Source organism: Peromyscus eremicus, chromosome 11 (assembly GCF_949786415.1).
Source record: "Peromyscus eremicus chromosome 11, PerEre_H2_v1, whole genome shotgun sequence".
Classification (NCBI taxonomy): domain Eukaryota; kingdom Metazoa; phylum Chordata; class Mammalia; order Rodentia; family Cricetidae; genus Peromyscus; species Peromyscus eremicus.
This window is the reverse complement of record NC_081427.1, coordinates 32,934,199-32,948,690: the sequence shown is the minus strand read 5'-3', so window position 1 is coordinate 32,948,690 and position 14,492 is coordinate 32,934,199. Positions and strand designations below refer to the sequence as shown.

The 14,492-nt window shown below is 40.3% G+C and overlaps 1 protein-coding gene across 1 annotated transcript in view; it reads left to right on the top strand.

Moving 5' to 3' along the window:
- Positions 1 to 14,052, top strand: part of Ghr (growth hormone receptor) — a 246,000-nt gene extending 231,948 nt beyond the window's left edge. The window contains exons 7-11 of the mRNA XM_059276751.1: positions 594 to 772; positions 6,907 to 7,072; positions 9,426 to 9,516; positions 12,790 to 12,859; positions 13,075 to 14,052. Of these exons, the coding sequence (XP_059132734.1) occupies positions 594 to 772; positions 6,907 to 7,072; positions 9,426 to 9,516; positions 12,790 to 12,859; positions 13,075 to 14,052 (1,484 nt within the window). The remainder of the gene's footprint in view (positions 1 to 593; positions 773 to 6,906; positions 7,073 to 9,425; positions 9,517 to 12,789; positions 12,860 to 13,074) is intronic.
- The last annotated feature ends 440 nt before the right edge of the window (positions 14,053 to 14,492 follow it).

Here is a 14,492-nt window from a genome sequence, read left to right as displayed (position 1 = left end):
AGTTAAGCAAAGACAGAAAACACTGAGCTGTCACATGCTCAAGCTGGTAGCGTAATGCCTTCTTTCTTGTGACTAAGAAAAGGAATAGGATGGCTAGGAAGACAGCTAAACTAGGAAACAATTGCAGAGCACTCAGGAGACTGGACTGTAGCAGCATAGAGATGCATAAGGATGAATAATAATTTTTTCCAGGAAGGAAAAAATACTCTACTTCCTGTTCCAAAACAGGCCATATTTTAAAAATGAAGACTTTCTGATTCTCCTACTTCTTCATTTTTTGCCAAAATCCTAAAATATGAATGTTATCAGAGCTAAAACAAATATGTAGCATGACAGTTCTTCCAATGAAAGTTACAGATCAAATTTGAAACACAAAAGGGAATTGGAGGAGCTTTTATAAATATTTTAAAAATGAAACATCATCTTAATATTAAAAAATGTTACTCTGTTATAAAATAGAATTCTAATAATGTGGATTGCTGGAAGAATTAAGAGTGTAGTCGAAATGAATGCAGTTATTTGGTCTCTGAGGAAGGCAAGCCATTAATATCAAGAGTGTTTCTCTGGGGACTGATTCTCCATTGCATTCACAGTGCAACCTGACCCACCTGTTGGCCTCAACTGGACTGTACTGAATGTCAGTTTGACCAGGATTCACGTAGACATCCATGTGAGATGGCAGCCACCACCCAGTGCAGACATTCGGAAGGGATGGATAGCTCTGGAGTACGAAGTTCAATTCAAAGAAGTCAACGAAACCAAGTGGAAAGTGGTAAGAGTCACTACATCCTACACTTTGACAGTTCTGCTTCCTAAGTCAGCAATCACTTTCTTACTTGTGACAACGTTTTCTTTTCACGTAATAACTCATGCCCAAGCTATGTGCCCTACAACTAATTATTCGAGGAAAACTGATATAATCATTAAGTTAATATCTTAAAAAATCTATAAGACAGCAAATGTTGATGTGAATCTTTCATGTAGATCTATGGAAGACTATTGGAAGAAGAAAACCATTTCCCTGGTTATGTTTGGTGTTCAGTTTAACCATAGAGCAAGGTCACAGGCTAACTATGTTGCTATCTTTAGAGATGTGGCTGAACATAATAGGACCATGATCAAGGTCAATAGTAGGCTGTGGCCAAATGTCTGCCCATGATCTGAACTGCTGCTACTCATTAGACCTCTATTAAAGCTGTTCTTAGGTCTCTCCAGGAGAGAGGCAGAGAGAAGGAATTAACCCCTTAGAGGTTTCAGAAAGATGTTCTGTTACATACCTCAGAGAAAATCAAGCTAAGATGTCCCAACCTAGGCGAGCAGAAAGCAAGTTGGCCCCTGAACCTCTCACTCCCCTGCCAAGAGCATGGGAACTCGGCACTGAGATAGATTCCACATGGCACACAACAAGAAGAGAAACAGGATTACCATGCCATTCCAAATATAACTAAGTCTAAATCAGTCTAACCACAACCGCAGCCCTGGCCAAGCCAAGCAATTTCTGGATAGGCATGAGGTTGTACCCAGCACTCTGGCAGGGCTCACTCCCCAAATTTTGAGACACAAGGCCCGATCCTTCAATGTAGCACCAAAAACGCAGCCAGTTTTGTCTTCAGCGGAGAGTACAACTTGACCTGCTTCAAACAGTCGCTTGCCTTCAAGGTTCTGTTTTCTGAATCATTTTCATGTAGATATCTGGTTTGTGAGTTGGGGCTGGTTGGATGCTAAGTCAAACAAGACTTTATAAATCCGAGTCATAATCAAACATTCATTCAACAACCAGATATAGGAACGACTACTTTGCACAAGGTACCAAGGGCACCTGGGGTAGCAGTTTTCAAAAGGAGAATCATATAGCTCTCTGGGCTCTTGAGACCATTTCAAGGGCGATCCAAGGTCAATGCTAATTTCAGAGTATACTATAATAACATTTTTATGCCATAATACAGTGATAAGGAAACTGCTGGCTGGCTCTTGGCGTGAGTTTACTAACAGTCTTCATCTTTGTGTATTTCGAAGTGAAGGGTGGGAGCAGTTTCATAGGACACTCTGCTTAAATCTCAACCCTTGAATCCATCACTGTCTAAGCGTCTGTGTGGCACATGATACACACAGCGCTCTTCCACATTCCAAAGTAATGGTAGAGCAAAACACCTAAATGACTGATTCAACAACTGAACCAGCAGCTCTTTGGCATGAACCACAGATTTCACGTGAAGAACAGCAGATATACTAGTAGAGAATTACTCATATTTGATGTGTCAAACATTTCTCAAGAAAGAAGTTTACACTTCCAGTGAACATATGACAATGTTTGCACCAATGATGAATTTTAACTTTCAGGAGAAAAGTTTTTAAAATGTACATCTACAACCATGAGTTTGATACTTTTCCAATGTATGAAGACTAACTCCAAAAAGATCCATGATGATATTAGCCAAAAATGGTGGTTTCGTGTTATATAATAAAATCTGTGAAAACTTCCAAAGTCTACATCTCAGGGAGCCAAATACTAGATATAATATTTTTTTCAAATATTCTGAGAATAATTGTCCTAATTATCATGTCAATGGTGTTTTTGAAATATTTATACATGATATGATGGTTCAGTAACGCAATTAATGTATGTATTCTTTCACAGATTTTTTTTGAACTGACAGTTTAAAATCTGCTCTTTTGTACATCAGTGTAATTCATAATTGTTAACTTTAGGCTCTAAGGCAGTGGTTCTCAACCTTCCTAATGCTGCAACCCTTTAATACCATTCCTCATTTTGTGGCGACCCCCAACCATAAAATTATTTTTGTTGCTACTTCATAACTGTAATTTTGCTACTATTATAAATTGTAATGTAAATATCTGTTTTCCAATGGTCTTAGGTGACCTTGTGAAAGGGTCATTCACCCCTAAAGAGGTCACGACCCACAGGTTGAGAACCACTGCTCTGGCTCCCTTCAACACATTCTTCCAATCTGACTAAATTTTTTTTATTTTTTTTTTTCACTAACATTCTCACCAAACCTCCAAACCTCTAGACCCTGGTGATCACAAAGGTGATCTACTTCTGAGCTCCCCTTGCTGATCCCACATACAAGTGAGATCATGTGGACTTTGTCTTTCTATGCCTGCTGTATTTTATCTGATACATTCTAGTGTCATCCATGCTGGAAAATAATGATTCATTCCCTATAGATCCCATTTTCTCACCCTACTATTTATCAATGGACCTAGGTTGATCCATATTTTGTCTATTGCGAGTAATATTACAATTATCATGAACAGGCAAATATATCTTCAACATACTAATTTTACTTTGAATATAAAGCCATTAAGTGAAATCCCTAGATCATATGGTAAATTTATTTTTAATTATTTGAGTAACCTCCAGACTTTTCAATAGCTACTGTACTAATTTTCATTTCTATAAACAAGTTAGAAACTAGTCATCAAGAGTCTCACCCTGCTGTGAATGCTTAGAGTTGCTTGCCTGGAAAGATAGGCCCACTGATAGTAGTATGAATGTTATGGGAGCAACTACTTTCTAGTTAGATTTAAAGCCTCTCCACACAGTGGAACCCATGTCTGACATCACTAACTGGGCCAAAATAACATAGCTGGTGAGATTATGAGCTCCAGAAGAGAACCTAGTACCATTATTCTTCTAAATGGACATAGTAATTAACTGTCCCCCCAAGTTATTATCATTCTACCCATAGATTAATACAGCTCTCGACCCTCATCAGAGAAGCTTCCTTTTTCAATAGATAGTGATTAATACAGAGAGCCACAGTCAGTCAGCACGCAGAGGATAAGAGGCAGCAGAGCACTTGGCTTTGAATAGAACATCCACATTCTACCCCCTCCTCCCAAGATTCAAGATTATTGAGGAAGAAGGAAAAGAAATATAAAAGAGTCTAATGGAGTAGATGTCTATAAGGAAACTATTTGCTGGTTATGATAATGCATATGAACTCACAGCAGCTGGGACTTTATGCAGCAAGAGGCTAACACAAGGTCATGGCAGCTAAAAATCCCACTGTGGATTGAGGAGAGGCTTATGAGGTTCCACCCCTGTCTGAGAAGCTCTTGGCAATTGATGGCTGCTGGGAGAGGGACTATCAGTTTTCTTCAGGGTGTGAGATCTGAGAGGCTATCCATGTACCAGAAGGTGGTCCTCCACCTATGCGAACAGAAGCAGTAAATAGACTGAGTGTTGAGAGAGAGAGGGAGAGAACTCTAAGTTGAGAGAGAAAGTGGTAGAGGATAGGGAAAGAATGGGAGGTGGGTTTGATCAAAGGATTATAGGTGTTGATGAATAGTAAATAGAATTTTCTCAGTTTTTTATTAGTCAATGCTCAGCCATTAAAGGCCAAATAAAATATTTAAAGGAAACTTTTTCTATTGATGTTTTCCAGTATTTTTCTGGTCTCAATTTTACCTGTTTCTGCTCTTATACTTGGTATCTATCCTCTTCCTCCTGCTACCTTTAGGATTAGTTTGTACTTTTTCTAGTTCCTAGAGGGATCATTTTTTTTTTTGTTTTGTTTTGTTTTGTTTTTTCGAGACAGGGTTTCTCTGTGTAGCTTTGCGCCTTTCCTGGGATTCGCTTGGTAGCCCAGGCTGGCCTCAAACTCACAGAGATCCGCCTGGCTCTGCCTCCCGAGTGCTGGGATTAAAGGCGTGTGCCACCACCGCCCGGTTGAGGGATCATTTTTATTCCTTATTTGATACAGTTGCAAGCTCCCTCAGAAAACTGCCGTATAGTATAGAAAGATATGCACAATTACGTTTGAGCAGAAAGATACACGCAATCTAGGAAGTGTATTATGTGACAGACTAGTAAAAGGGAGTGCTGGAAGACTGGCAGTGTCTGTGGTGCACAAAGCTCTCACCGGGGACAGGATGAAGACAAGATGTCCCCAAGGAGGTCAGTGTCAGGGTAGGTACAGAAGGAGCCAAATGAGAAGACTTCAGTTTGGAGTTGCAGATGTGAAGGCTTGAAGAAAGAAAGAGATAGGAGTGGTCATGGGTTTAATTCTGGGGCTCCCTATGTGGTTATTTACAGTTGTTAGTAAAATCTATGAATAATACTGGTGACAGTAGCAGAGAAACCAGGCCTTGCTCCAAGCATGCAACCCAAAGCTTTCAAAACTGCTTTATGAAAGAAACAAGGAAGTTTAAAATTCAGAGCCCTGCTTTAAAGAAAGCACTTCAAGCATACAAATATTGCATATAGCCAGGCAGTGGTGGTGCATGCCCTTAATTCCAGTACTCCTGGGAGGCAGAGGCAGGCAGATCTTTGTGAGTTCGAGGCCAGCCTGATCTATAGAGCTAGTTCCAGGATAGCCAAGGCTACAGAGAGAGACTCTATCTCAAAAAAAAAAAAAAAAATACTGCATATATTCAGAGGCTCCTGTAAGAAGCCACATCCCTTTCCCTGGCACATACAAAAAAAGAGTGCTTTGTGAGTAGACATCAACAAAAGACAAATTTGTTTCAGAAGCTGAAGGCCCAACTTCTGACTTAATAAAAGAAATCGTAGGGTTGATTTATGTGAAAATCTATGCTGTCGGAAAGGTGGAGTCTTTCGTGTTTTCTATAAACAGGAACGTGTAAGCATGGTGACCACCACCTGCTACAGTGGTTAACTTGGAGGAAAGCATCGTGATAACGTGGATCTTGGGTCTGTCTCTCTGAAAGCAATCCTAATAGACTAACACTCTACTCTCACTGCCTTTATCTGGGAGGGGGAACATCCTAACTGAGAATTGTGAAACGCTGATACTCAGTGTCCAAGGTCTCCAGTGACTTTCTGTTATATGCATTTTCCTGGGGAGATGTGACCAAACATCCATTCCCTCTAGATAGGGGACCAATGACGGATCAATAAAACTGTTCCACCTAATTCTACTTTGCTGTACCAGGGAGTTTATTGAGTGCTGGAAAGAGGATAAATGAAGTTTCCCGACAGGAGTATGAATGACTCAAATGCAGCTACGCTCACAGGGTAGCCCGCCGCAGCGTAGGTGATGAGTCACGAAAGCTACATCCTGGCTGCCCCCTACACAGCTTCCAGGAAGCTGAGCGGATGGGACAGTTCCCTCTCCCCAGGAATCATTACTGTGTACATAACCCTTGTAGAAGCGCCTTGTGGATCATCCCGGTTTCATGAACTCCCAGCCTTAGCAGTGTTGCTTACTTCCTAAGCCTGAAGACTCTCCTTCCAGGAGATAAGGTTTCCATTCGGAGGAAATAGCTACACAGCACTTTCTGAGGAACTGACTTCTGGCATAAATAAAGTGCGTAGCTGCTTCTCATAAAACCATTTGCCATTTCAAAACAACTCTAGTATTTCTAGGACTGTTTTGAATTCTGTGATTATTAATAAATGACTAGCCAGATTTTCCAGGGAATACATATTCTACAGATATATAATTTGCTTGTGGCCATAATTTGCTTTGGTGTGGAAATATGGGATTTCCTGTTCTAATTTATTGCTCTATACAAAACTGTAATGTCCTAGATAAGTAGGTAACATAATTGTGGTCCTCTTTATAGCTCAGCCATGCTTTAGTCTGTTATAGCTTAATCTTACTAGACTACTTAATGACCTAATGCAAAGGCATAGCTGTATTTCTTTAAGCAAATGTATATCTTTGTGTTTATACTAAAAGAAATTTGAGGATTATTATTATTACTTTAACAAAATTATTATTATTTTAACAAAGTTATTCTTTACATAATTTGTCTCAGTGTGTTTTATTTAATAGCCAACTCCCTCTGGACATGTTAAAATATTACACACTTTCTAGAAACCTGGTTTGAAGAGAAAAGAAAAAAACGCATGAAGAATTTGTGCATTGAGTTGTTGATACTTGAGCAATATGTTTTTATATTTTGTTTTGAAAGACACGCCCCCTAAAGACAACATCATTTCCACTGTACTCACTGAAACTGGAAAAGGAATATGAACTGCGTGTGAGATGCAGACCCCACAACTTTGAAAAGTACAGCGAGTTCAGTGAGGTGCTTTATATAACATTTCCTCAGTTGAACACATTGACATGTGAAGAAGGTAAAGTAGTGTGTCAGTCGGTGTGTGTGTGGGGGGGGTGTTTAAATTGCAGCTAGCATGACTTTTGGCAATGTAGCAGCTAACATATGCCTACACTATTAGTGTATTGTCTAGGGCAATATACCCTAGTTTCATATATCAGGAGCAAGACATTGAAGTCACTATCTGTAGATATATGCATTGAAAAAAAAAAAGGAGGGACTGGAAAGATGGCTCAGTGGTTAAGAGCAGCACTTCCTGTTCTTCTACAGGACCCAGGTTCAATTCCCACATCAAGAGATTGACAACCACCTGTAAGATCAACTCCAGAAGATCCCCCATCTCTAACCCTTGCTGACACCTGTACTTGCATGCACAATACACATAATTAAAAATAATAAAGTAAATTTCAAAGAAATAACAAAAGGATTTCATTTCCAAATTGTTTGATTTAGGAAAGGTCCAAGGGCAGGTGGAAACTCAGATAGAGGAACAGGGTGTTTGTTCCTGAACAGCAGAATTCTAAGGAAGTATTTTTTTTCCTTTGTATATTTCTTTGTATTTATGTTTCCAAATTTTTCTACAATGTGTTTGTTTTGAATTTGTATCTGGAAGAAACAAGGTTATCTAAAATTTGGAGATGAAATGGTAGTGCTTGTGGGTTTGGGGAAGTACAGGGGTGGTGTGTACTTAGAGAAAGCCTAGTAAGCTATGTGTTGGTCATATTCATGGTATGCATGAAGCCCATGGAGATCCTACACAGGAGAACCACAGAGATGGCTCAGGATTTCTAGTAGTCTGAATTAACAGTAGTTAGTTAGCTTCTGCCTCTGTGGTAAGAACATGGAACCAACCCCAAGGTAACTGGGGGGCATTTAGTCATAAAGAAAGAGCTGGAGGTTTCACAGACAAGTTCTCCCAAGTCTCACAAAGTATACAATATCTGTATGGCCTCAGGACAATGTACATAAAATTTGTTTTACAGTTTTTAAAGCTATAAAATTGTGTTCTACGTGCCCAGGTATATCACGGTTACTCTGCCCTCCTAATTTTGGTATATCATCAATGTGGGAACTAAAAAAAATCATTGCAGCTTAAAATATCAAATGGGCATTTACTTAGGTTTAACAAGCAACAGTTTCTTCTTGGCACTGCAGCCCTGGTGGTATTTCTTAGACATTTGGACATATGAGAAGCTTATAGGTTTGGTTTTTATGCAACCCGTTTGAAACCTGTTTGTGCTTTTCATTTTGAAATTTTTTCCTTTCTATAATAATGTATTTTTTGAAATTGTAGTATAATTACATCCTTTTCGCCTTCTTTTTCCTCCCTCCAACCCTCCCATGTACCACCACTGTAGCTAGCGTTTTCCTGCCTGGCCCACAGTCAGGACAAATCTCTCTCACCCGCCAGTCCAACAGCAGCTCAGACCCAACCAAGTAAACACAGAGACTTATATTGGTTACAAACTGTATGGCCTTGGCAGGCTTCTTGCTAACTGTTCTTATATCTTAAATTAACCCATTTCTATTCATCTATAAGTTGTCACGTGACTCGTGGCTTACCGGTACCTTACATCTCGCTTTTCATGGCGGCAGCTGGCAGCGTCTGTCTGCCTCAGCCTCCCACTTCCCAGAATTCTCCTCTCTCCTTGTCCCGCCTATACTTCCTGCCTGGCTACTGGCCAATCAGTGTTTTATTTATTAAACAATCAGAGCAACACATTTAATATACAGAACATCCCACAGCACTGGTGATATTTCATTTGTACTGAAATGTGATTTTATTTGTATGTTAATAAATAAAGTTGCATTTCAGTACAAATGAAATATCACCATACTACCACCATTGCCACCACTTCACTATTCTTGACCTCTTTTTCTTTTCTTTTTTCTTATTTTTTGGGGGGTGGGGGGTTCTTTTGTTTTTGTTGTTGTTGTTTTTGAGACAGAGTTTCTCTGTGTAGCCCTGGCTGTCCTGGCACTCACTCTGTAGACCAGGCTGGCCTCGAACTCACAGAGATCTGCCTGCCTCTGCCTCCAAGTGCTGGGATTAAATGTGTGTGCTGTCATGCCCAGAGGCCTCTTTTTCTTTAACTGTTTTTACATACACATACACACACACATACATACTCCACAGGTTTTTTTTTTAATGTAAAGGGATTTACATTTACAGCAGACAAGCATGTTGTATCCTTAGGACAGAAAAAAATCCAAAGTCATCCCATTGTGTTTCCATGGTTATCAAGTGAAACATTAACTTTCCCCTATGGATTCAAATTAACAAATGTTTTCAAGTGGGAAAGGAAGGTGCCATGTAAACTTTGCTTCAATTATTCATAATTCTGTTAGTGAAATATTCTTTCCTGTTTTAGATTTCCAGTTTCCATGGTTCTTAATTATTATCTTTGGAATATTTGGAGTAGGAGTGATGCTATTTGTAGTGATTTTTTCAAAACAGCAAAGGTAGGTGTCAAACACTCTAATATGTTTTTTGCAAGTTCTGATTTCCATGTGTTATTTGAAAATTTCTCTTGTACAGTAGGAGTGGATATTTTAATTCATTCAGAAATTTGATTTCTGGTTTTGCTTTTACCACATCCATCCTCAGTCTGCAGTGTTCGTCTTAGACAGTGGACAATCTAGATCGGGAAGTCGTTTAGCACATTAAGAGGTTTGCACTACTGACTGTGCCCATGTTGACAGCACTTCCTTATCAGAAGAGCTTCCCAAAGGTACTCAACAACATGTGCTCACCCCTTCACATCAGGACCCCACAGTGTCCCTGAAACTTCAGCAGAATCTGTGGCCATCATCGCATACACTCTAATTTAAGTGACAAACTGAAGCCACCCAGACACTTCATTCTAAGAAACTTTCTCAAGTTTATTCATAAGGTGTTAATGTCAAATAAATCGGGGTGCCATTTAAATTATTTGACCATCCCATGATTTTATGTTTCACCTACATTTATTTGTAAATTCAGTCAAAATTCTTTTCAAGTTTTAAGAAATTCTGTTTTGGAGTATCTTGGAGTCCAGAGCATTGGACTATTCAACCACTATTTAACAGTTATTCAGCAACTGCTGTTTGAACTACTAATTCTTGAAAGAAAGAGCTGCATCCCCATACAGCAGAAGTGGGAGAATGTGGGGCTGCAGGTCCACAGGGTAATTTTGGTTTCTATTATAGAGCGAGGATTTTGCTATAAAGTATGAGATTTTGTGAGACTCCTAACAGTGGGAGTGGGGGTGTCTCTGACTCTTTTGCCTGTTCTTGGAACCCTTTCCTCCTATTAGGTTGCCTTGTCCAGGCTCAGTTTGAGGACTTTCACCTTGTCTCATTGTATCTTGTTTTGACCTGTTACGCTGTGTCCTTTGGAGGCCTGCTCTTTTCTGAAGAGGAAACAGAAGGAGTCGATCTAGGGAGGAGGGGAACTCGGGGACGGAGGGGGGTCTAGGAGAAGTGGAGGAAGGGTAAACTATGGTTGGGATGTATTGTATGAGAGAAGAATCTGATTTCAACAGCAAGAAAAAAAAATGAGCCTTCTGGCTTAGCACTGAATACTGAGATGTGCAGTAAGCTAGGCCGATCTTCCTGTTCCTGTTTCTTCATGATCTGAAGCAGAGGGCCAGCTCTCCCATTTGAGGAGACACACAGCTTACCACCGCCGTCACCATTCCTCCTAATAACAGCACAGTAACCCATCTGATCCATTGATTTACACAAGTAGCTTGGACCCTTGGAGTTTGGGGGTCTCTGTGGCTTAAGATCATCACAACTACAGAAAGCCACTACCATCTGCCAAAACAGGTCATGTTCTTCAGAAAGAAGACATGTCATGGAAGCAGACACCAGCTATTTGGGGATCTTTGTTTCATATAATTGAGGTTACCTTAATTTTTATATCTTTGAAAACTTGAAGGATGCATTTACAGACCAAACAAGAAAGCAGCATGGCATAGGGCAGACAGCCTGGCTCTGGAGCAATCATCCTGGGCCTGAGCACCAGCCCTACCGATGCTCTGGCATGACTGGAGTGCACAGATAATGTCGTTTTTTGTAATCAGACTTTCTTTGAACCACCAGCTCCTGAATAATGAATGAAGCAGAGACTTTTTATTAATTATGAAAGCTTGATCTCAGCTCAGGCTTGTTCCCAACTAGCTCTTATAGCTTAAACTAGCCTGTTTATATTAATCTATGTTCTGCCACATTACTGCTCCTCCTTACTATACATCCCACTTCCTCCACATCTCGCTGGCGAATCTCCGCCTGATTCCTCCTCTTCGCCGCCCCACCCCCAGTTCCTTTCTCTGCCCAGAAGTCCCAACTATCCTCTCCTGCCTACCTGTTTGCCATTCAGCTCTTCATTAAAGCAATCAGAAAGTGCTTTAGGCAGGTGAGGTAAAACAGAGACATCTTCCCACAGTGTGATCAAATATCCCATAACACGTCTCCCTTCCTGATCGTTGTAAAGATTAGATGAATTGTTTAATGCACAGGTCAATCATCTTGTTCTATAAAAAACAATCATCATGTGCTGAGGTTTTAAGCTCTGGGGACCGTATCTGTATCGCAGCCGCTCAGTTCCCCCACGGAGGTATGGAAGCATCGGAGCTCACTATGTTAGTTCTAAGGCATCAACTCCAGGTGTACAACAGATAGATGGCTTATTCAAATTTGTTCAAGAAATGCTGACTGAGCAGCTTCCAGATACTAAGCAATAGAATTTCAACAAGACACAGAATTTGTAGAATAAACGCTGAAATTAATTACAGTCAAAACAATTTCAGGGACTAGAGAAGTGGCTCAGCAGTTAGAGAGCATACTTCTCTTGTGGAGGACCCAGGTTCAATTCCCAGCACCCACCTCTGCCTCTAACTCCAGCTCCAGGGGATCTGAAGCCCTCTTCTAGCCTCCCTAGGTACCTACTCATCTGTGGAATATATTCACCGAGAGGCACATAAAATAAAAATAATAAATCTTGAAGGGAGTCCATGAAAGAGGTACAGGAGAGGGCAACTGGGAGAGGCTGGAGGAAAGAGAGGAAGGGGGGAAGCGATGTAATTCAATTTCAATTTAAAACATTAAAAATAAATCTTTTTTTAAAAGAAAAAAATAATTTCAATATCTGAAAGAGAAAAAATGTAAATCCATTATAGGATTATGTATATCAATCTATCCTAATTAGAGATAATTCAGACTAGCCTGTCCTACTTTGAATGAGCCATGCAATATCATGCTGGTGGGCTATCATCACAAATGTTTTATGGTTACTCTGGACTGTGCGGTGCTGCCTTAGTCCCACCCACACTTTCAAGGGTGAAAATGACTTTGGTTTCACTTTATGGATTGGTTTGTTTTCTTTTTGGTGTTACATGCTTCAAAGGTGTCTTATCTATGAGTCGCGTGGAAGGTGGCTTTAGACAGAGTTGGATTACTCACAGCCAAATACTAAAATTGGCTAACTCATCAAAAGCACTAAGCAAAAAGAAAAGAAAATAGAAAAAAAAAAAACACATTTTACCAAAATGATTTTAAATGAAGGGTTTTTTTGTGATTTTTTTGTCACCTTCTGTTGAATACTTTCCCTGTCTTTCTCATATCCCGCTTCAATAAGATACAAGAGTACTTAGAATAAATGGTAGTACTGGTTAGATTTTATGTCTGCCTTTTGAAATAAGAGAACATGGAATGTTTAAGATATGTAAAAATAAAACTTTATTTGTTTTCAAGGATTAAGATGCTGATTTTACCCCCAGTCCCAGTTCCAAAGATTAAAGGAATTGATCCAGATCTTCTCAAGGTAATTAACTCTAAGTTGTGGATCATTCAATTAAGTAATACCTAAAGAATACTGTCCTCTGTTGAGACAGTTTGGATTTTTCTTTGGTTGGTTGTTGTCTTTGGGATTTTCTTTGGGGGGGGCATGTTTTGTTTGCTCAATGCATCCTCTTGAAAATTATTTAATTGTTTTTGAGTTGCTTTTCATGGATCTTCACTTTCTTGTCTGCTTCCTAGGAGGGAAAATTGGAGGAGGTGAACACCATCTTAGGCCTTCATGATAACTACAAGCCTGACTTCTACAATGATGACTCCTGGGTTGAGTTTATTGAGCTAGACATTGATGATGCAGATGAAAAGACTGAAGGGTCAGACACAGACAGACTCCTAAGCAATGCCCATGAGAAATCACTCGGCATCCTTGGAGCAAAGGATGACGATTCTGGACGCACCAGCTGCTATGACCCTGACATTTTGGACCCTGATTTCCACACTAGTGACGTGTGTGATGGTACCTCAGAGTTGGCTCAGCCACGGAAGTTAAAAGAGGAAGCTGATCTCTTGTGCCTTGACCAGAAGAATCTAAAGAACTCGCCTTATGGTGCTCCCCTCGGCTCTCAGCACCCCTGCATTACTCCAACAGCGGAAGACAAACCACAGCCACTTCTGAGGAGTGAAACTGAGTCAACCCACCAACCCGCCTCCATCCAGATGAGCAATCCTGCTTCACTGGCAAACATCGACTTTTATGCCCAAGTAAGCGACATTACACCAGCAGGCAGTGTGGTCCTTTCTCCAGGTCAAAAGATTAAGGCAGGGATGGCCCAGTGCAACACGCAGCCGCAACCTCAGGTAGCTGCACCCTGCCAAGAAAACTACAACCTGAACAGTGCCTACTTCTGTGAGTCAGATGCCAAAAAGTGCATCGCTGTGACCCCTCACTTGGAGGCCACGCCATGTGTAAAACCAAGCTTTAATCAAGAGGACATTTACATCACCACAGAAAGCCTTACCACTACTGCCCGGATGTCCGAGACAGCAGAGCTTGCTCCTGATGCTGAAATGCCTGTCCCAGACTATACCACGGTCCACACTGTGCAGTCTCCACGGGGCCTTATACTCAACGCAACTGCTTTGTGTTTGCCTGAGAAAAAGAAGTTCCTCTCCTCGTGTGGCTATGTGAGCACAGACCAACTGAACAAAATCATGCAGTAGCCACAAGGAAATGGCTGGGCATGAATGCCTAAACCAAAACCATGTTTTAAATCTGTGTTGGGAGAGTATGAGGGTGCGTGTGGATTCTAAAACACCTTTTCTGGAAACATTTATCACAAAGTGGAAAATCAAGAATGCTTAATCAGATAGATACTCCCATTGTGAATTATAAATATTTTAAAGGATCGTCTCTAAGACTGCTTAGTGGCAGTGATTGTCTGTATTGTGGGTCTTAATTTTGTGATACTAAGCATTAAATAATTAGCTATGTTTTTCATGTATGTAAATCATGCTTTTTGAAAAAGCAAACCAATCAGGTGGCTTTTGCAGTTCAGGAAATCGAATGCAGATTACAGCACAGGCTCATTTCTTTTTCTTTTTTAAATAACTGGGAACTAAAATTCTAGGTGAGACAGTAAGGCTAGTTTGGATATGTAAAA